Raw genomic sequence first — 23,952 nt, 5'->3', positions numbered from 1 at the left:
AAAAAAAAAATAAAAATAAAAATTTCACAGGTTAGAAACAATGTATGTACAATGTGAGAGAAGATCCATTGGCTTTCATTAATTAAAGCATCAAACAAGAACATTAAAAAAAAAAAAAAGAGTCAGAATCTTTTTTATTTCCTTTCTTAGTCTCAGTTATGGAAATAAAAACTGGTTCAAACACTCCCATTTCTTCTGTTATTAACTATCCCAATAAAGAAAACATCTTACAATTATATAAAACTGCTTTTGTTTGTTTGTTTGTTTTTTAATTTGGTTTTGGTTTTGGGTAGATGATCTATGCAGTATATATATTTACTTGGAATAAGAGTAAGGTAATCCTAAAAAAAAACTTGCAAGAGAACCAGAAGGTCTAAAGGGGACACTAGGACTTTGCAGGCTGCTCAGCAGACAGCTTAGTGTGGAAGGACTGTTTATAATGAAAAGTAGGCAACTGGGAGAAAAAGCCAGGCAAGCCTTAGCTCGGGGATAAAGAAGGTAACTGACCAATGATGAATGGTGCCATTCTATCTCATAGTAATGCTACTAAACTTACACGTAACAGGACAGAAATATGCGATAGTATCCTATTGCAATCAGGGCTAGCTCTCTTGTTTTACAGCTGACTGAAGCTGTACAGGACTCAGACTCTGCTTACCTTGGCATGTATCTTTAGTCGCTGAGAAGTCCTACTGTGGTAGGACAACACCAGAAAATAGTATTGTTTGGAAAACCTGAATTTGAATCCTAGTTATATACTTCTCAAGTTACCCTAAGCAAATCACACACCCTCTGTAAGCCTCGTAACTGGGGAATAGTGTATGTCTTCTTAATGAACCATCACTCAAGTGTTTTCAACAGACCATCTACATGCTTAAGGATGAGCACTACGGTACAAGGAAGGAAGTGGTAAGGGCAAGCAATTTTTTGAACTGCCAAAGGGGATAGTAGACCAGGTAGAAAGAAAATGCAACAAATCAATGCAAGAAATTAATAAGGCCTTCTATTGGATGCACTGGGAGGAATATAAAGGAAAGATTCAAGAGTCACTGGGGCAGTAGAGACATCGAGACTAATTATATAAGGAAGTAACAGGAGGAGGAAGTAGAGATGACTTCTCCAATTTCTCCCTTTGTGGGTAGTAATGACTGAGACAGAACAATGATGGGTCAAGGGGAAGGGAGCAGAGGTGCAGGGTCCAAGGTTCACATGGACACAAAGTGGATAATGACTTTTATCAACAGTAAATATAAAATATCTCACACTAAGAAAACTTTATATAAAAGTTTGACACCATGATATTTCAGGCATACATAAAGAATCTTTAAACAATTAATTCTACTTTATACGCACGCTTTATTTTCTGGCCTCTGTTTCTCTGGTAGTGTTAGCCTATACCTTTAAGTCTTTTTGACAAACAGTTACTTGGGACTTGCAATCTTTGCTTCCCTGGAAGAACTGACAATACACTGTTTGAGCAGTAGAGAAAGCTAAGAGTGCTACAACTTACTCTGCTCATTTCCAAGCGGTTGCTCCAGCATTGCCAGGATGACACTGTTATCCAAAACAAAGTACCGGAAACTATGCTTGTTTATGGTTGGCAGCCTGGAGTATTTGATCAGAGTGGTCTCATTCACCAGACTACAAGGAGAAGCAGGACCACTGGGTGAAGGAAATGCGCCAAGCAACTGCATGATACTATGAAGAATGGAATAAAAAACAATTAATTCCCAAAGAAAATTCTAACTTTCCCTCTTGGATCTATGTATCCTTCTGCCCCTCTGAATTAACTGAATACAGCTATGCTTCTTCTTCACAAGTCAGATATACTCCCTGTGGCATGATGGGTAGAACCTGCGCCCGAATAAGAAAGCCACTCTCCTGGGGCACGGTAACAGCAGCCACAGCTTTCAACTGGCCTAGGAACTGCCTGCAGCCATGACTGCCTCACCGAGGACCACTGCTTCATTCTCAGACAGGACGTATTCACTGGTTTGTCAAGAGTCCTAGGTCCCAATGCCCTCCCAGCTGGAGAGAACTCTGAAAGTCAAGTCAGCTTAAGCACTGGCTGCAACTGCCTCCACCGTCTAGAACCTTTGTTCCTCTACCTGCCCAGTCCTGCTTCCTCCCAATAAAACAATGCAAGCAAATTTCTCTCTCTCTGTTACCCAGGGAATATAGCTGACTACAGTTCCAAGTCAGGAAGCTCCTAAAGACACATTTACAACTGTGCTGTGTGCTCCAAGTTGCAGGATTGCAATAGCCAAAGTAGGCCTAGAAAAGGACATAAAGATCAGCCAAACCTCCTTACTTTTCAGATAGAAACTTAAAACTGCAGAGAGCTAAGTGATTATTAAGAGGCCAAAACCCAAGGCCTGCTGCCTTCTTCCTAAATGGCCAAGGAATAGATATATCCTCATTTCAGATAAGGAACTTGAGGTACTAAGAGTTAAATCTCAAAAAACTATCATGAATAAAAGTATAACACGAAATGCTTTATAAAGCAGACTTCTACTGATCAAGACTTACCATTCAGAAATGTTTGTATGTGTACATACAGAGTGTGTGCATAGACTTATGCACACATAATGAGGGAATAAAGATTTCTGCATCTATGCAAGGAATTTAAAAACTCACTTAGCTCTCACTATATATTAAGTACTAGTCTAGGCACTTTATATATATTTCTCATATAGTTTCATAATAACCATATGAATTAGGTACCATCATTATTTCCATTTTTATTACTCTCACTTAAAATAAAAGACTGAAGCTCAAAGAAAAAGTAGTCTGTATTTAAACAAAGATTTTACCATGTAATATCAACCTGGCCTTTCATATGCATCTCATATGGAAAACTATTTCTCAACATTTTTGTGTGTGTATGTGAGCATGTACATGTGTTGTATGCATATTGTATGCACATATGGGGTGTATGTATGTAAGTAGAGGACATGAAGTGTCCTGTTCTATTATTCGCTGCCTTAATCCCCTGGGACAGTGTCTCTTAGTGAATGTGGAACTAGGCTGGCAGCCAATAAGCCCCAGTGATCCCTCTGTCTCTGCCTTCTTCTCTAGCACTGAGTGAGTTTACAGGTGCACACAGTCATGTCCAGTTTTTCACTTGAACATTGGAGAGCTGAACCCAGGCACTCGTGCTTGTGTGACAAGTGCTCTTACCCACTGAGCCCCACTCCCAGCGCTTATCAGCATTTTATGATTCAATCTCTAGCTTGGGTGATCTGGCCTCAGCCCTCTAAGGTCTCTAATGATGGAAGGCACTGCTTCCTTGCAGTTCTCACTGCTCCTAGAAGTACTGCTACAATTCAAGGAACAAGGGAACTGCTCAGTAAGTTCAGCACTCTGAGACTGTGAGAAACAGGAGACACCCAGGAGACTAGTACTGAGAAAATACAGCTTTGGCTTTCTCCCACGGAATAACACAGATGTCACAAAGCACATAGACCAGGTGAGCTTGTCATGTCCCAGTTAAGGTCTACAATTCTATCAAATAGGCTGCTGGAAGAGGTTAGGTCACTCAGATGAAATCATTACCAGCCTCACCACATTCTTCTGCTCTTGGTACTGACTAGACTGGAATGGTGAGCAAACATTTGAAATTAAACCTGTAGATAAAGCTTAAAAATCCTGTGAACCTCTGGGAGAAAGTCTCCGCTGGTATGCTCTGAGGTCCAACCTCTCCTTTCTATAAGCAGTGTTCTGATTAGAACATTCAAAACAAGCTCATAACACTTGTTCATGCCTGTAATAGCAAAGCCCAGCAAGGTGAGGCGAGAGGACTGCCATGAATTGGAGGCCAGCCTGGGCTAAGCAGTGATACTCTGCCGCAAAAATAAACAGGAACCAGTAAGCTAGCTCAGTAGGTACAGACTATTGCTATCAGTCCCAACAACCAAAACTGGATTCCCTGAAGCTCACATGGAAGAAAGAGAAAAGACTCAAAAGTTATCTTCTGACATCCACAGGTCCATGCACACATACAAATACATGTTTCGTTTCATTTCTATAAAGAGCAGAGTATCTCTGTGAGTTCAAGGCCAGCATGGCCTACACAGTGAGTTCTGGGACAATCAGAGATGCATAATGAGACCGGGGTGGAGGTGGGTGGCTGGGCAAAGTAATTAAGCAAAAACAAACATCAGAATAAGGGGTAGGATTTAAAGACTACAAATAATATGGAATATCTTACAAAAAGAAATTTAAATACTCCCAAACAAGCAAGCATAGGGTAAGAATAACAGGTGAAAAGGCAACATGAAAAGAATCCAGTTAACTTAATGAGAATCTCAGTGCAGCTGAGAAGTCTTGCTGCAGTCTCCCAATAGATGCTGATGAAATACACTGTTCTACAGAGTTTGAAGACATTCAGATCTCATAGAGAACACTGTACTCATTAGTCTAGCTGTGAGAGATCATGGTCAAAGCTAAACCCATTGAGTGACAGGATAATAAAGATACTCAAATCCATGTACTATGAAAGCCACATGGAGGAACCAGAAGAAAGGAACAGAGTTACATAAACACTGCTGCTCTGTACTGCAGCTTGCAGTACACAAGATTAACTACCAAAAGTCTGAGTAACAATCAAGGAGAGTAAGTTTAGCCTGAGAGGTTTTTAGTTTGATACAAAATATCAAGCTTTTAATAATTAAAACAAAGTGGGAAAGCTTAGGGGCTAGACTCTAAACCCCAATTGAAGGTTAAGCATTTCATAAATATACCTTAAGCAGAGGGAATCACTGAAATAACTTTTGGACTTATCCTTATATGTGAAGGTCAAGAAACCCAACCATTTAATATGTACATTGTAAAGGTTATCAAAGATAGACTGGCACATACCAAATAAACTCAGTATGACTGTGACAGTATGGATGCCCATACTGTGTGAGACAGGTCAGTGAGTACAGAAGTAGTGAAAACAGTTGCGCTTCCAAAACCAGAGTAACCGAAGGAGGCTCCTACAAGTAGCTAGGTTTACTGTGAGCATGGAAAGTCTATGTTGGTACCTGAAATGCAAGAGAACTATATAAACAAGTATGGGCATGCCCAGTTAACCACACAAGTGGCCCAGCTATGGTGAGGGAGGGCTCGAGAACAGTCAGATCACTTCCCTGACCCTCCACTGGACGTCAGACAGCATAGAAAACAAGGCTTCTGATCATTCAGACAGAAGAATGAAATAATGTTTAAGGATGATGAGCTTAGCCATAGAATACATGACAAACAGGAAAAGTTAAGAGACTGGAACCAAAAATCAGACAAAAAGTGAGATAACCTAGTACAGGATATTATCTGGGGCTTCAGGGGATGACGGGAAGACCTTACAAAGACAGTCTAAGGGACTCTGCTGATGGCCTTATGAAGAATGACAGATATACATCAGAGAAAAAGCTGAGGGAAAGCAATGTTGACAACTGGGCATAGAGGTGCACGTCTTTAATCCCAGCACTTGGAAGACAGAGGCAGGTGGATCTCTGAGTCTGAGACCAGCCTGGTCTATTTAGCGAGCTCCAGGACAGCTACATACTGAAGCCCTGCCTCAAAAAACAAAAAACAAACAAGCAAAAAATAATAATAATAATAATAATCAAACCAAATAAAAATAAACACAGGAAAAAAGAAGTGATGCTGATGAAAAAAGCAGCAACTGTGAGAACTGACTGGGACATGCTCCTCCATGATGAACTCTTCAGAAGACTGGAAACTAAAGACTTCACAATGGACTTGCTAATAGACACAAGAAAGCAGAAAATGAAGACAAAAGCCCCTCAGATAACTACAATCTGAGAGAGAAAGACCCCAGGCATACAGCCATCCCTCAACAGCAACTATGCTCTCATATGAACAATTAGTCTAGAGGAGAACAAACTTCTTGCAGCACAAAGAACTCAAGAACTCAAGTGAGCAAGGTTCTCCCTGCTTATCTCCTAGCCTTCCTCCTCTTCCTGGTATATATTAAGTCCAATTCTGTGACACTTTATGGCTCCTCCAGCCCAGGTGTTGCACGAGCACATGCTCTCATAGCTATCTTCACCACTTCTCTAGCAAAATCTCAACAAAGGCACTGAAAGTCTAGACATTAACACAACACACAGTTCTAAACCAAAGCAAACATCCTTCTGAAAATTATCACCTAAGTCCAAGAAGAACAGAAACAAATCCAATTATTCTGAATATAACCCAAAGAAGCAGAGGGTGCTATATACTCACAAAGATGTCAGGATCTTAGGCAGAGCTGGCTTGCACACAAGTCTTCAAGCCAGTCCTTAGTAACCTGACACTCTTCCTTCCTGTGGTTCTATTTTCCTAGGTCCTTATTCATTCACTTCCTTGCATGAACCATATTTTTACATATTCTATGAATCTCTGTAATCTCTAATTATTAAGTCCCTTGTAGATGTGCTCAAACACAATCTCTTTCCAGTCCCCAATCCAGCAGGAACAGGGACTTTCTCAACTCTTTCTGCCATTCTCTCAAAGACAGAACCTCTTGCTTCTATGTGACATGTATTCTTATTTGTCTACATGCTGCTCACAGCTAAAACGTTCCCTATGCTCTCAGTCTGGGTCAATATGGTTCCCTAAGCATGTTACTCTGCTCTCATTGTATCTCAAAAGGACCCACTGCCAGTTCCCTGACATTTCATTTGTATCTCTTCTTTGGGGGCTCTAACTATTCACCTGATACCAAAGAACTTTGTATTTCTATTTCATATTTCCTACTATACCAGAATGGTATTCATGGTAATAACTGAATCTAACTTATCTGTATGATTCTATTACCAAGCTTTTACAAGGGAGTTTAAACAATCTAAACTGAATATAACATAAAAGATGCAGTCACTGGGCAGCAGATGTGACACAGCTCATCTCTAGGCTAAGCCATCAAAGAAAGTGATGAAGTTAACTCCAAGTTACTTCCTGGCTCTAACATGATCTGACCTGAGTTAGTATCAGCCAGTACAGAAATACACACATCCCAACTCGCTGGTTTCCTGTTGGTCTAAGAATGAGTACAAAAAGAATTCTTTCCTTTCATTTTGTGTCTGGAGATGCAGCACCCTACAGGGGCTGAGTTACTTTGTGCTGAACAAGGAAGGCATAGCAGCAGAGGCCACTGCTGCCCTGTCTGTTATAGTTCAGAATCCAGCAGCTGTTCTCATACCATGTTAGAGTGGCTTCGGCGGCGTCCTTTACCCTCATGGATGCAGGGTTCGGCTCCTTATCACCTTTGTACTTGACTTCTTGCTCACTGTTCTTGGATTTGCTTCCTGAGATACCGAGTTCTACAATCTCCAGTACTTCCTTAAGGCAATCCTAGAATCAGGAAAAGGCAAAACGATTTTTAAAAATATTTCAAACACTTTATTTTATTCAAGAAAGAAGATGTGTGTGTGTGTGTGTACAAGCCAAGGTCAGGGGACAGCTTTTGGAAGTTGGTTCTCCACTCCCACCATGTGGGATTCAGAGATTAAACTTAAGTCATTAGACTTGGTGCCAGGAAGTTTTATCTGCTGAGCCATCTCATCAACCCCAAATCAATTTTTATATATGTTACTTAAAAGAAGACAAAGAACCCATAACAGCAGTTATGTTTTGGAGGCGGAGCTCCAGTTTCTAATGCTCTTTAACAAATATATGTTTGTATTATAATATAACAAACCAAACTTCCATTAAATTTCTTTTAAAAGAACTAAATTTGTATATTCAAAGGAGACTAAAGACAGGTTTTAATTTTAGTAGATACAGAGCTCACAAAATTACCATGGACAAACCCTGGAAGTAATTCAGAAGTAATTCAGTCAAACCTAGGTGGTTTAAGACTCATCAGATTACCTAATATATCAAAGAGAATTACTTATTTTTTAGAGTGTCTCAAATATGGCACTCAGGCTGGTCTCAAACTCACTATGTAGCCCAAGCTGGCCTTGAACCTAGAACCCTCTGCCTCTGCTTAAATGGTAGGATTACAGGCAGGTGCTACCATCCCCAACTCCAATGATTAACATCTTAAAATAATTTCTGGTTTTTTTTTTTTTTTTTTTTTGGTTTTTCGAGACAGGGTTTCTCTGTGTAGCCCTGGCTGTCCTGGAACTCACTCTGTAGACCAAGCTGGCCTCAAACTCAGAAATCCACCTGCCCTCTGCCTCCTGAGTGCTGGGATTACAGGTGTGCGCCACCACTGCCCAGCAAATAATTTCTTTTTAAAAGTGTTTTTGTGTAACAGAGTTTCATGTAGCCCAGGCTGGGCTCTACCTCATTATAAAGTCAGGGATCACCTTGACCTTCTGACCCCCTTCTTCTACCTCCCAAGTACCTGAAATTACAAATAAGCCCCATCACATCTGGTTCATGTTGTGCTAGAGATCAAACTGAGAGCTTCATAAACACTAAGCAGATATTCTATTAAACTTAGTTACAAGGCCAGTCCTGGAAACAATTTCTGATAGCATAACTTTAAAAGCCACAATGAAACTAACTCAGATTTTATCGACAATATTACTTACAAAGATCTCTCTAAGTATCCAATGATCTTGGAAAGCTTTACTGGTACTGAGCTCATTATGCCAGCTTCCTTATAAGGGACAGTGGCAGAGAAAACAGACTAGATAGCTGAACCCTCTTAAAGTGCAGAACCCTGTGAAAAATACAATGTTTCCACAATAGTAACTTTTATAGGCAAGCTGTTACCCTCGCATTCCAGATTCACAACTAAGTGTCCTTCTTTGTTTGATAATAGGAAACCAAATAGCTTTAATAGCTATCTACAGTCTGCCATCCTAGTGAAAAAGGTAATTTTCCAGACACAACAGTTATGCGTATGAGCCCATAGCAAATGCAAAAGTGTACACAGACTTGAGCAGGCTCAAGCTAAATAATATTCCAGCTTGGATGGTAAAAATGGGCAAAAACTATTATCACTAGCCAGGGAGCTACTGGCATGTGTGGTCATGTATGAGAGCTGCTGGGAGAGGTAGATCTACTTTCTTTAAGAACGTGATCACTGTTAGGTTGACCACACTCCAGGGCAGGCCCCATTCTCAATAGTAGCTAAGAAACACAAATGACTCAACACAAGCAAAAAACTCTCAAAATTGTGTAGGTAAGAAAGTGAGGATAGAGTGGGTAGAACTTGGTGAAAAGACAAGAATGTACAAAATACATAGTATAACATTTTACAAATATTAATGAAAATGTTATTTTTTATAAAAGAGATCTTGCTGGTTCAGATAAATTAAGCGAGGTCTTCTCTTTCATAAAGAAATTCTCTGTGGAGTTATTTGGAACCAAATCTAAACATGATGACAGTTTTCAAGTTATGTTCAAAAGAGTAAGTATCCTACTGAAATCAAACAAGTAAATTCAAAGTATGTGATACTGTATTTAAATTCAGATATTCTCTTTTAAAGGGTATTTTCTCAACATCCAGTTTCCTGCTTGGTTTTTCAAGACTGAACAAGCTCACCTTCTCATCCAGCATATCAGGGTGCTCTGTCAGCCAGACACAGAGACACTGAAATGCTGCCACTATCATGGAGTGCAGATCCCGGGAGTGAAGAGGAGCTGGCCGACTGCATTGGTAGACGATGTAGCTGCACACAGAACTGATGGCACGCTTCCGGTCTCCTGAGTCAACCATCACCTTCACCTAAGCATGTCCATTTAAGGAATAGAACCAGTCAGTCAGGAACCACTAAACCAAGCATTTGCCCTCCAACTGAGCCTGTCTGATAATGTGATATAAAAGAGGCCTTGTTCTTAAATATTATTTATAAATAGAAACAGAATATTCGAGATATACCATTATATGTAACAAGAAAGTGGTATTCTCAAACCCAAAGCAGTACTTTACATGGTTGCTGATAGCTTAAAACCCAAAGTTCTTGGATACACTCACTCATATTGCAAAATGTGAAGGAATGTCCAGAAAAGAAACGCGTGTGTACTTTAAGGTTCCTAACCCAACCTCACAGTGATGGGTTCTGCTCTGCACAAAGTCTAGTGAAACAGCCCAAAGGTTCAATTATCAATTACCATAAGTTACATATGTTCAAAGTATGTAACCTCAAAGAACTGTTACTACAATCAGATAACAAACACACATCACCCCCAAATCTCCTCATGCACCTTTGTAAGCTTCCTCATTCCTCTTGCCCTCCCACCCCATCCCATGAGGAACTGCTATCATTCTCTGCTACCATAATTGATCAGACTATATTTTCTAAAGTATATATAAATTCTACAGTATCTATTTTAGGGAGGGGTATTTGGCTGGCTTCTTTCTTCTATTTAGTATAGTTAATTATTTCCAGATGTATCTATTTTTGTAAATTTCTTTCTTTTTATTGAGCTGTATTCTAGTACATAAATATAGAACAATTTGTCTAACTAGTAACTTGTTAATGGACATTTGGATTATTTCCATCCTGTGGAAATATAGTTGCTATCAACATCCATGTCACTGAATGGATATGTTCTCTTATACTGGGAGTGGAATGACAAGATCTTAAGATACAAGTGTGATTAAATGGGGTTTTTTTTTTTTTTTTGCTTTGGGTTTTTTTTTCATAATTTATTTTTATTTCATATGCACTGGTGTTTTGCCTACATGTAAGTTTGTGTGAGAGTGTTAGATCCTCTGTAACAGGAGTTACAGACAAGATGCCATGTGAGTGCTAAAAATTGAACAGTCAGTGCTCTTAACCACTGAACCATCTCTCTTCAGCCCATATGATTAAATTTTTAAGAATTTGCCAAACTTTTTTCCAAAGTGGTTATTACAATTAATTACAATTCTCATTAACAGTTTCCTTATATCCTCATCAACATTTGGTACAGTCAAGTCTTTTTAAATTTAGCCTATCTTTCTTTTTTTCTTTATGTGTGTATATGTGGTATATGCATATATGTTTATATATATGCAAAGGCCACAGGAGGACTGCTGGCTATCTTTATCATAATGGCCCCAACCATAAAATTATCTTCATTGCTATTTCATAACTTTAATTTTGCTACTGTTGTGAACTATAATATAAATATCTGTGTTTTATGGTGGTTGAGGTGAGCCTTGTAAAGGGTCATTCGACCCGAAAGGGTTACGACCCACAGATTGAGAACCACTGCTCTAATACTTTCTATATTATTCCCTTTAGATGGGGATCTTTCACAAAACCTAAAGCATGTTGTTTCAGCTAGGTTGACAGGCTAGTAAACTCCTGAGATTTGCTTATCTCTACCTGCTACTCTGAGGCCCATGTGGTCCTGTCTGGCCTTTTAAGTGGGTGCTGGGGATTTGAATTTAGATTCTCATGCTTAATTAACAGGAACTTTTGCCCTGAGCTATACTCCTAGCCCTCAATGTTGGTCATGCTAATGATTATGTAAAAGTATTTCAATGTGACTCTAGTTACAGTTCCCTAACAACTAATGACATTGAGGTAGGAAAACTCACCTTAAAGGAGAGTGGCACTATTCCCTGGGTTTGGGTCCTGGACTGCATAAAAAGGAGGAAGGCAGCTGAGCACAAGCATTCATCTGCTCTCTTCTTCCTGACTGCAGACTCAACGTGACTAGCTGCTTCAAGCTCCTGCCACCTTGACATCCCCGCCATAATGGACTGTACCCTTGAACTGTGAGCCAAAATAAACCCTTCCATCCTTAAGTTGATTTTTGTCAGGGTATTTTGTCACAGCATGAGACAAGTGACTAATACACTTTACATTTAAGTCTACAATCAATTTTTAGCTCATTTTTATACCTACCATATGCTAAAAAGGTATGAAACCAACTTTTCTACTAGTATCACTAGTCAAAAAGACTAACCTTGCTCCTTAAGAGTTATCTCTGCACTTCTGTCAAAAATCAAACAGCCACGTAACTGTGGTCATGAAGTCTCAAGACCACTAGTCTATTCATTCAACCCTGTTCTAACACCAGACTGTTTAAATCATTTTATTTATAGAAAGTTATGAAATCAGGTAGTATTAGTCCACTGTATATGATGGCACAGGTACAAAGCAATACCCCATCCAAGCTAATCCATCTTCAACCAAAAGTGAACCACAGGTCACAAGGAGCAGCACCTCCCCCTCTGTATGGTCTACCATGTTTCATGGACAGCTATCCTAACGTTACATATCAGCAACTGCTCCTCACAGATCTATTACATTTGGAGATTTCTGAAGTAAAGTTCCAAATAGTGTTGAGAACACACTTAAGTTTTTTGTCTATTTTGTTTCTCATAGCTCATAAGACAGCTCTGACATGAGGACCTAAGCATCATCATCATCTCAGACACTACCGCTCTGTGGTGACTTATCACTATGTGACCACAATGCATTTTATACTTTCATCTCATTTGATCCTCACAACATCAACTGGTATATGAAAAATATTCTTTTCCATTTTAATAGTAAAAAGTATTCAGATGCTAGCAAGGATGCAGAAAATTTGGAACTCTTGTATGTTGCTGTGGAAGAATTTGTAGTTCTTCAAAAGCTAAAGAGAATTATCATAAACCCAAGAATTTTACCCCTCAGTCCATACCCCAAAGAACTGAAACTGATATTCCAAATAAATACACATACATGTACAGGGACTCTAGTAGTAAAGCTGAGGACGGAAATAGTCTAAATACCCCTAAACTGATGAGCAGGCAGGCAAACAGTGATAATTACATTCAGCCCAGGGCTAGGCAACCATAAAAAGGGGCTGAAACTAAAAAATGACATCAAGTGAAAAAGACAGGCACTCTTGAAATGACACACATAACATGGTTTTCACATTGCTCCCTTTATGTGAACGGTCCTGACTGGGTAGATCCAAAGAAGCAAAAACTCAGTGGCTGTCAGAGGATGTTGTGGTTGGGAGGGTAGGCTAGAAAGCAACTGCTTTGAGGCTTAGGGAGTCCCTTCTGAGGTGACAAAAACACACTGCAAGTGTAGTTGGTGAGCTGCATTACACAGCACATGTACTCATAGCCATTGAATCATTTGCTTTTAGATGGTTAGTTTTATGTTACATAAATTTAAGAGAGAAAAAGAACAAGAGAGACTGAGGTATAAGTGCAAAAAGATCCCACACTTCTAAAGCTCCATAGAATTCAAATAACAGAAAATTGAATATATGGTCAATTTTTGCTTACTACTGATAATAGAAAATAGTAATCACAGAAATACTTTATATAAACTCTTTATAAGATCAAAAATACACTAGTATGTGCAAATAATCACCAGTATTGAAATGTTTTCTGTACCTTAACAGAAAGATTCTATCTTTTGACCTATTTTTCCTTTTGCAAAGTCTCACTTGGAGGCTTGATTTTGTATACTCTGAATGTAAAACACTCATGCATACTGACAACACCAAAATACCCACACAAAGGAGTGTGTGTCAAAATTTAAAAAAAAAAAAAAAAAGCATGACGAGAGTCTACTGGGCTAAACTAAAAGGGCTGTCTCACCTTTGCCAGGCCAGAGAGGAGCTCTAGAGCTGCCAAGGATATGCTCATATCTTGCCGCCACTGGGAGTTGAGTCGTTGAGTGACGAGATGAATGCTGCGAATCAGGAGCCCAGCAGCTGAATCTGTATTAAGAGCTAGGATATAACCCAATGCCACATCCACAGGGAGGGAAAACAACTAAGCATTAGTAACAGAAGCACAGCATTCCACCAGGCACAGACCACAGCAGCCACAGTGAGCACAATGGGCACCCACACGGAGTTATGCTCCCCGCCCACCAGCCTCAGCCTGAGCCCCAGGCCTCACTGATGATGGCGTACAAGGCACACATGGGACAGGGCCAGCTTCTAGTTCCAGTCTACATTTTAACAAAGAACACTTCGGACTTGGCAATTTCAGTAAAAATCCTTATAATAAAAACTGATGTCTTCAATTTTTAAATAAGTATCTAAATAAAGCTTAATCTTCAAGACAAACAATGAAAAGGCATCCAAGTTATTTCCTAGAGCTTTACAGAGGCAAAAATTGAACCTTATAGCCTCCTCAGATGCTAGGAATTAGCTTAAAGCATCTGCTGAAATGACAGGGTTAAGCCAGTAAAACCCACATGCAATGCCTTTTCAAACCCGTGTTTACATTTCGCTCTCTACCACTACTTCGATACCTTTATGAAGGTAAGATAACCAAGTCAATGCTTTTACTTGGACTTCAATTTTATATTTATAGTAATTATTACTTAAAGAGTGAGTTCTAAGAAATTAAGCAATGATAAATTCTATTATAAAGGAAGCTTTAGGGGCATTATACCTGTGGATCCTATCAGAAAGAGGGCAGTGACAACAGAAAAAGGAATGATCATTAAAGAGAGACAGTCATGCGACACTAACACAAATCTGGATTTCTTAGTAAAAAATATGACATAACAAGCAGAGCTCACTAACACCAGCTGAAAAATGCTGGAACAAGCAATCCCTTCAAACACTTATATACAACACATGCAGTAACGCAAAATTATCTTCAGTTTTAAAATGTCTTAGAAAGTACGAGAAAGAGAACTTCAACCTAGAGAATGCCTAAGTCTACATAAGAAGTAACAATTTAAATGTACTGAATATACATATAATGACTATGTATTTGACATGCTGATGGGTAATGTATCATAAACTTCAACTGAAAGCATCCCCCATCAACACGGCTCAAAAATTCTCCAGATGACTAAAAAGTTAAGCTCACATCTAGGGAATTAGATATGCTAATCTCATGGAATAAACACTCACAGGTTTAATCACCATTAACACTCGTGCATAAAACCATTATAACATGTTCACACTGAGTCCATAGGATAAGTGCTCAGTGTAAAGGACACCACTGAACAGGATGCTCTGCTGGCGAGTATTTTATTTAGCAGAATTTATTTAGGGCAAAAAGTGTCTCTTTATTCTTATAACTGAAGAGCCTAACAAGACAGAGTGTCTAAGTCAGTTTTAACATGGAAACACATGTTACTCTGGGGCTCCTCTAGTACAACCTCCATCACTTCCCTCACAGCTGCAATTGCTTGGCTCACTGACAGTCTCTGCCATTATTCTGAAGCAAAGTCCACATCTTAGCCTGGTGCAGAACATAGACCTTTCATCTTAAACATCTGTAAGATCTAACAAACTCCAAAACAGATCTACAAAAAAAAAAAAAAATCATAAAAATACTTTTTCCTTAGTATTTTTTAGACTAACATCTTCTGTCTATTATACCTAAGTAGACAGAATTTTTATTTTTATTTTCAATTCTTGAAAAGCTTTAGTTTTGCTTATTTTGTAAATCTGAGAACTGACCCGTGTAAATGCTAACAGACTGTTTTAAGCACAGCTTACCATAATCCCTCAGAAGAGCTTGAGCAGGTCTCTCGCTATCAGGGGTTGTAGGCTCTGTGCTTCCTCCACTTGCTGAGCTAATGCCGCTGTTAGTGCGACTATGACTCTTCAGGTTGTTTTCTCCACCACCCTAGTCAAAGGAACCAAGATGAGTGGTTTACAAGTATTAAAAGTTAATTATTAAAACCTGTTAGAATTGGGGCTGTAGTTGAGTACTGCACTTGCCTCACATGCAGGAGGCCCTAGGTTCATCCCTAGTACTGAAACAGTTAACAGGCTAACTAGCACAGGTGATACACAGATGGTAAACAGACAGACACTGTGGTACTATTGCTCAGATGCCATCTGTTAACAGGATACACAGGGTTTGATAACTACAAACATCCATACTGAGGTCTCCTGTGATGTTTTTCAAAGAGTTACCTTAGAACCCTTTACATATGCTAGAGCTCTCTAGCTAATAATGACTTCAAATCATTAAGGAAAATACCTGAAAGTGCATTTACAGAAAAACCTCAGAACAGGAATATAATCTTCAAATAAAGACAATATGGGTCTGGGAAATGAGCTCAGACAATAAAGTATTTGCCACTCACGAATGAGGACCCGAGTCTGAGCCCCAGAACCTACTTTTTAAAAAAAAATGGCAGAAGGAGAGAAGGCCAGGGAGATGGTTCAGTGGGTAAGAGTACTTGCTACACAAGTGGTAGAACCTCAGTTCAAATCCCCAACACCTACTTAAAAGCTGAGTATGGCCATCCGCATGCCTATAATGTCAGTGCTGGGAGGGGTCGAAACAGGAGCATTGATGGGCTTGCTGGCTGCCAGTCTAGCTCCATGGTCATCAAAAGACACTGTCTCAAGGTAATAGGGCAAAGTAATAGCACAGAATACCTGACATCCTCCTCTTACCTCCATGCTCACACCTACCCACACCCATACACACACACACACACACACACACACACAAACATACAAGCACAGACACATGCAAGCATTCCCAGACACATGAATCTATACACACACGTACGAAGACCCATATTCATTTGGGTATATACACACATAAAAGAGCAACTTTTAAATGTGATTGCACGATAAAGTACAAACAATAAAATACTATAGTTAGTATAAATTCCCATACACATAGGAGCAAATAAACCCACTTGTTAAAGATTCCTTGTACCTTTTCCCATATAAACAGAACTTGTTGTCTCCAGATCAGCACATTATAAGCCATCTACTGGATGAATCTACCTGAATGAATTTCCTTAATAATTTTTTTCATTTATCTAGCTCAGCCTATTATACCTTATTATTTCCCCCACAGCCCAGCCTGAACCCCAAGTATAACATGTATCTTTAGGAATTTGTCCAAATCTGGGGAGCTTTTTAAATAACATTTTAAAAACTTTAGTACTTTGGAGCCCCTGCAAACTTCTGACTACAGGAACTACAAACAAGATAGCACATCTAACAGTAGTCCTATATCTGTTAGGGATAACAGGAACTAGAAAGGCCTTTCCTAGAAAATTCAGACTAGTTAATTGGTACTTCGAAACTGTCCCAACTGGTGTTTCTCTCATTTAGGATTTCTCAAGGACCTAATGAGAAAACTCTCAATATATGTGATGTTTTAAATTAGGGTCCTTCTAAGTCTATGAGCAGAAATTTATAAACAGACAAAATGGTTTCAAACACAAGGTGTGACAGTGCAAACCTGTGGAGGCAGGAAGACCAAGAGATTAAGGTTATCTTTAGCTATATACACAGTTTGAGACTAGCCTGGGCTCCATGAGACACTGCCTCAAAAACTAAAGACAAAGGACTGAGGACACAGCTCGGTGGAGACAGCTTGTTGAGCGTGTGCTGAGGCTCTAGGTTCAGCTGCAGCACTGCTGACAATGATTTACATAAAATCAGAAGCATATATTCTATGACAGATTATGTAAACTTCTTACCATTTCCATTTGGCAACCAATGGCTTCTAAAAGTGCAGAATCTTGAACAATATTTAACATTGCCCCTGCAATAGCAAAACAAAGAAGTTACATGACATACAATTACAGTACGATGGCTCAGTCAGGGCAAAGAGGAAATGATTTGGAACCAAGATAACCCTAGCATTCAGAGGCCTGAGGCAGAAGAACTGCTATCAGCTGAAGCCACCCTGGCTACACAGCAAGTACAGGGCTACATAGACAGATTCTGTGTCTCCTCCCCTCCCCTAAAAAAATGAAAAGGGAAATTTTGGTAAAGTATTCCTGAAATTCTCTGAAGATTACAAATAAATACATTGATAGGTTAAAACAGGCAATGCTTTAAAAATCCCCATATTCTGATATGCCTTCCAAGTTTTTATACTTTCCTTTCTGAGGGTAAGGGTTGGCTGCACACAAGTGCATGCCACAGCATATGTGGACGTTAAAGGACAACATTCAGGATTCAGCTCTCTCCTTCCAAGTTAGGGTCCAGGAACGGAACTCGGGTCATTAGTTTTTTTGCACCTTTAACTCAATGAGCACTTTTAACCCAATGAACCTCTTGCTGCCTGATTCCAAAGGTGCCCCTCCCCTGCAACCACCCTGTCCACCCCTCCAACCTCTACACTGGACTAAACTTTTTGCATTCTTTGATTTCTGACAAGTCCCTTCATGTGAACAGTATTTTTTTCCTCTCTCTCTGGCTTAAAATATTTTCCTAACACATAGAATCTGTGTGCAATTCCCAAGTACAGAATTTAAACAGCTGAATTCTCTTGCTTCTAGTTTTTCTCCTGGGCTTTTTTCTGTTTCTATAGCCACATCAACAGTAATGTGGAAAAGTGTGTTATCACATGTCCCTTCAGCTCTTTGTCAAACTAACAACTCACCATTGACTACTGAGTCCGCCTTCTCATTGACTAACATGCCACACTTCCAAGGTACCCACTACAGTACTGAAAGGAAACGGGCAGAGAAAGAAGAACGTCGGGACAAAGGAGGGAAAAAAGATGACTAAATGCTCGCCTTTGCTCATCTTATCTCCATACATCTTTTTTAAAAATCGTTTATTGTTTTTTCTATCTATTTATTTCCTTCCTTATTTACTTATGTAGGGAGAGAAAGGCTATGTGCACACCATGGCATGTATGTGGAGGTCAAAGGACAACTAAAGAGAGCCAGTTCTCTCCTCTCACCCTATGGGACCTGCGGATCAAACTCAGGTCTGTGTCGTCTTGGTGGCAGACATCTTTAACCACTGAATTATCTTACCAGATCTTCTTAGACCTTTTTCTATAAAAAGCAAAAAAACAAAACCAAGAAACCTCTAACTCTGAAGCAGAATAGTTAACAGTTGCATTAAGCTTGGGATTCTCTCACCTGTCTCTCCAGCATGCCTGGGATCCTTAGTACCTGGGTTTCACTTACCAAAATACAAAACAAAACTGTCTGGACACAAACCTAGTATCATTTGGGTGTTGTTAGGGTCCGTTTCTGTTTGCAAGGCACCTATTAGTATATTCACAAGTCTCAGCTTCAGGGACAGAAAAGTTATTGGTTTATCATAAGAAGAGCTGTCATCATTACTAAACTTTCCTTCTAGGACCACCTAGAGAAAAAGAAAGAAAAAAACATTTAACATCAACTATTGTACATGGTGCCATTTAGGAAAGCAGGAGGAGACAAGAGGTGAACAGGCTAAGGATCCAGGCTTTCAGCCTAACTGTAGCTCCCACTTGTCTGACCTGTAGTCAGACATCTTTAGTCTATAACACATGAGCAGTAAGCCATGACATACTGGCACTTCCAAAATTAGAAATACTCAAAACAAAACAAAAAAACTCACTAATCCACTAGAAATGTGTATTTTTAAATATTTGTTTATTTACTGAATGTTGAGACAAGGTCTCACTGTATAGCCCTGGCTGGCCTCAAACTCACAAAGAGATTCACCTGCCTCTACCTTCAAGGCTTGTGTAACCATACAGGGCTAGAAAACCACTTTTTAAAAGCCCTGCTCCATTTTGTTAAAAACATAGTTTGACTTAAATTAGCATACAAAAGCAGAATGCAGAATACAAAAAAATGCTAATAATGATGCTTAGCAGGATGCCAGACAGAAGGGTTTTAAGTTTGCAACCAAATTGAGATATTTAGCAAGACCACGAATCATGGTGGGAGAGGGGGTAGGAGGAAGGGGGAGGAGACAGAAAAAGAAATAATTAAAGAAACATTACCTCAGATCTGACTGTACCAAAATGATGAGGGAGGGGCAACAAAGAAAGCAGGATATTAATGGATGACCTTCTCAATTCTGTTGGATTTACATAGCTTTTGAATTTTGAGAGTTCTCTGCCAAAAAATAAAAAACTATTAGTATTTTTCAACTAAAGAGTATTTCTAGCTACTTTCATATAAACTATGCCATTTTTCCCACAATCCAAGCACTGCTATGTTACACACTGACTGAATTAAAGCTAGAATGTAACTGAAAATGTAAGGCCTACTTCATTACAGTAGGATTTCAGGTCTGACCCATCTAGACAAGCCAGAAAGGATCCAGTCAGCCCATGGACATGAGAACTGAAGGCACCCAGGGACTGAGAGTGTTTGGATGCTCTGTACTCAACTTAATGTAGCCTAGGTCCCCTTGGACTGTAAAAACTAGATAGGATAAATTAGCAGACAGGAGGAAGCACCAAAACAGACCACGGCAAACCAGAAAGCGGACACAGTGGTAGAAAATGACAGCTTACCTGTCAGGCAAAATGGTTTCAAGAGCTGAAATAAAGTAAGGAACCACAACATCAATCCCTTTCAAGTCACAGCAGAACAAAGGAGGGGAGTTTAGAATAACGCTGGCCAGGACAGGGTGGCATACAGAATCATTTATCTGCAAACCTTGAATTAAAAGCATGTAAAATCTAGGAAAGCAAGAAAAAAAATTTTAACAAACTGCTGATCAAATGTTTCCAAACTATTAGCATTCTCTACATAGTTATCTGAAGAGCCTTTGTCTACTCTGCACTCTAGTTTCTAGACTTTAAGGAACTACTAGGAGTCAACAATCCAAAAATCATACAATCCATGTCCATTATACGTTTTTTTAAAAAGTTTTAACTCTTTGTACATCAAATTACAGGTGCCTATAAATGAGATAGCCACACCAAAACAAATGTTGGGTACTTATCAATCAACTGATGGAATCAATTAGTCAAATTCTAAAGTAGTAAAATTTTGTAGCATTCACAATCCTAAGAAACAGAGGTGAGTCTGTATCATTTTCCTTCCTTCACTGCCTCTGAGGGGTTTGAGAGAAAAAGGAGCCCCAGCCCACTCTTTGTTCATCAGAGTATGAAGAAGATCACACTAAGATGCCTGTGAGGAATCCACCTGAACATATCTTCCTTTTCCTCCAACCTCCAACTACAACCAAGCCGCTCAGCACTGAGGGGCCTGCTTCTCAAGAGCAAGCACACTGCTCCACTCTTCTTCTCACATGGCATTTCTTCCTTCTCTGCAAAACTCTTTCAAAACAATCTCCTCACTCACTGGTGCCTATTCAACTCATTTCAATCTATCTTCTGTGCCCAGAACTCAATTAAACAGGCACATACTATGCAGTTCTTGATAAATAGCCCACACACCCTTGGAATGCAAGACTGAAACTTAAATAAATCATTTGTCCTCTCAAAAACCTGCGAAGTTTGTCACATGACCCACCCACCCACTCTTCTGAACTAGATAGAAAGCTCATGTCCATAACTTTCTCCTTTCCTACTACTGATACAATTTGAAATAATTCTCCAGCCCAAGGTCTCCTTCAGAGAAATGGGCCTTCCTGATGAGGAGTAAACTCCAACAACTATGTGACCTTCTCTAGCAGCTATATGTAGCTAGAGGAGGGGCAGACAGCTAATTAATCAGATCTTCTTTCCCTAGACTCTCACATTTCAGAGATGCTAACTAACCCCACTGGACTTCTAGAAGATGGTGATGACAACTAGGAGCTTGTGTACAAGCACATTGCAGGATAAGGAAAATGACCTGCAAGGAAGAATGAAGCAGTTCTAGAAGCAGTTCTAGGAGACAGAGGCCCAGGAGGCAGGAGAGTTGTTCTGGTCCCTAAACACATTCCAGCCCTTGATTCCTACTTTTTATATGCCTTACTGTATTGCTTCACCTTAAACTTGATTAAGTATCACTAGCGTCTCATAATTTATTCACTTTGACTTAAACCACATTTAAAGATAAAAGCCAGCTAGAGAAAGTACCCAAGGAGCTAAAGGGAACTGCAACCCCATAGGTGGAACATTATTATGAACTAACCAGTACCTCAGAGCTCTTGACTCTAGCTGCATTTGTATCAAAAGATGGCCTAGTCGGCCATCACTGGAAAGAGAGGCCCATTGGACTTGCCAACTTTATATGCCCCAGTACAGGGGAATGCCAGGGCCAAGGGGTGGGGGTGGGTGGGTGGGGGACTGGGGGGGGGGGGAGTGTATTGGGGATTTTTTGGATAGCATTGGAAATGTAATTGAGGAAAATACCTAATTAAAAAAAAAAAAGATGAAAGCCTATGGTTAAAATTGTTCTGACTAGTCTATACCATGTTTTCCCTGACTTATGTTTCAGACTTGGCACCCTCTTTCCTAAGTATCTAGCAATACAGGTATCTCAGTGGTCTACTTGATTGTAACCCTACTTCAGTTATCATGTAAACAAGTAGCGAAGAAGGGCAAAGCAGAATAAAGAACTATAAATTTCCAAAGAATAACACCTGAAGTGTCATGGTAAGAACAGGGTGAAGAGATAAATAAGAGAGCTAAATGCTACAAGGCAGGAGTTGAATAATCAACTCAAAATGAAAGAAGGAAAGGCAAATGATGCCTAGGTTGTGGTCTGAGCAGCTGAATGGATGGCAGGGGCATGCACAGATGGTGGAAGCCAGAGGCTTGGCAAAGATAATCCTACTCAACCTTCCAACACTACCGATTTTTTCTAAATCCAGTACAAATATCTAATAATATGCCAGATCTCTCTCCTGACCCTTCTAGGCTAAGTATGAGTTGCTGTTTCCTCCAAACATTCAAAACCATCATGTCTCTCTCCTGCCAACTTCTGCTTCCTATTGAATCACTGTAATTTTGCTTGAATCTATTCACCACAGTCATTAAACGCTTTGGAGTAAAAATTCACAGCTGAGTTATTTCTGGACTGTACACAGAACCTAACATTGTCTCCAAAAATCTATTATCAAACTACTGTGGTACATCCAAATCTCTCCAGAATTTACAAATGATAGGATAAATAATAATAGCTCTAGAATAAAACCTTAAAGTCTTTACCAGATCTGATGAGGCAGGTAAAATAGAATTCAAGCAGTTTTCAATTACATAAAGACACTGGCAAGCATTTCAGGCCAACAGTGGCTTACTGATTTAGCCATGCCACAATAGTATTTTACCAATAATATAAATGCAAAAATAAACAAAAAAATTCTAAAACCTGGATAAATAAGCTGGCAGAATCTCTTCTCCAGTCTTCTTGCTACAAAAAATTCTACATAATGTCCCACAAGCCTCAGCTCTTCCTGCTTCATAGTTATCAGGAAATTCACTTGCATCAAACACAGGATTGGAAACCATGGTGTCTGTTGACATTTGGGACCCTTTCCGTCGAAACTCCATGCTAGCTTGTGTTGCAATGGCTGGGGAGAAAAAAGGAGCATTTCATTAATGTTATCAAAATGCCAAATAGGCTCATGGGACCCTGGACACAAAGATCAAATGTTGGTGTCATTACGTAACTACTTTAATAGAATCCAATAATGCTTTGGTTAGCAACTATGTCATAATTTATTTTTTAAAGGGCTCTCTGATATCTTCTTTGAAATAGATAGCAATTAATTTACAATAACATCGTCAACAGATTCTACAAAAATGATTTTTTTCATTGAATTTCTGGTCAGAAGACTATAATTGTATACATCTGCATACAGATATATACAGAATTTGCCTTTTCTATTATTTATTTTCTGTTTTTTCCTCCTTCTATAGAATGATGCTTAACCATGAAGAAAAGTAGCAATTAAAATTTATACAATTAACCCAAATGGACAAAGTAATTAAGAGGGCAAGTGCATGCCAGTTTGAGTACTTTATGACATGACAAGGTGAGGATAAGAACTGAGTAAGGAGGGCAAAGAGGGCATCCCCACCACCCACCCAGCTCCACAACACACACCAAAGAGCTGCCCAACCAAGCAAATGAGAATGAATTTTAACAGTCACAAACAGCAGCAAACTTGAGGTTGATAAATCAGAAAATTGGGTTGGTAAGGAGGATTATCATGGTCATTCGTTGTCAACAAAACAGAAGCCCTTCGAAAGTTGCTTTTAACAAAAGATTTCATAGCACACAGATCACTCTGAAATCTTTTATTACTACACATAAAATATAAATTGTTTTGTAATGATAGAAGGCTTAATAGATGCAGAGTCAAGCATAAATCTTTATGCAACTTCCCATGAGCCATTTTAGTCCTGAATAAACTATCCAGCAATAATACATTTGGAAAACACTCCATGCAGAATGCATACAAATTAAACACTAAATC

General features: G+C 39.3%; 1 protein-coding gene across 9 annotated transcripts in view; it reads right to left on the bottom strand.

Moving 5' to 3' along the window:
- Window positions 1–23,952, bottom strand: part of Ralgapb (Ral GTPase activating protein non-catalytic beta subunit) — an 89,034-nt gene that overhangs the window by 36,147 nt on the left and 28,935 nt on the right. For 3 of the 9 annotated variants that reach the window (XM_029470696.1, XM_029470694.1, XM_029470715.1), the window contains 10 exons: window positions 22,842–23,043; window positions 20,090–20,257; window positions 19,571–19,685; window positions 18,795–18,942; window positions 17,313–17,377; window positions 15,355–15,484; window positions 13,484–13,641; window positions 9,488–9,670; window positions 7,187–7,338; window positions 1,511–1,698 (listed from right to left, as the gene is read on the bottom strand). In XM_029470696.1, coding sequence (XP_029326556.1) covers window positions 1,511–1,698; window positions 7,187–7,338; window positions 9,488–9,670; window positions 13,484–13,641; window positions 15,355–15,484; window positions 17,313–17,377; window positions 18,795–18,942; window positions 19,571–19,685; window positions 20,090–20,257; window positions 22,842–23,043 — 1,509 coding nt within the window. Of the gene's footprint in view, window positions 1–1,510; window positions 1,699–7,186; window positions 7,339–9,487; window positions 9,671–13,483; window positions 13,642–14,290; window positions 14,300–15,354; window positions 15,485–17,312; window positions 17,378–18,794; window positions 18,943–19,570; window positions 19,686–20,089; window positions 20,258–22,841; window positions 23,044–23,952 lie in introns of all 9 variants that reach the window. The other 6 variants (XM_029470700.1, XM_021182613.2, XM_029470710.1 and 3 more) reach the window with 4 other exon arrangements.

Source organism: Mus caroli, chromosome 2 (assembly GCF_900094665.2).
Source record: "Mus caroli chromosome 2, CAROLI_EIJ_v1.1, whole genome shotgun sequence".
Lineage (NCBI taxonomy): Eukaryota > Metazoa > Chordata > Mammalia > Rodentia > Muridae > Mus > Mus caroli.
The sequence above is the reverse complement of the archived record's forward strand: the minus strand, read 5'-3'. Positions and strand labels throughout refer to the sequence as shown.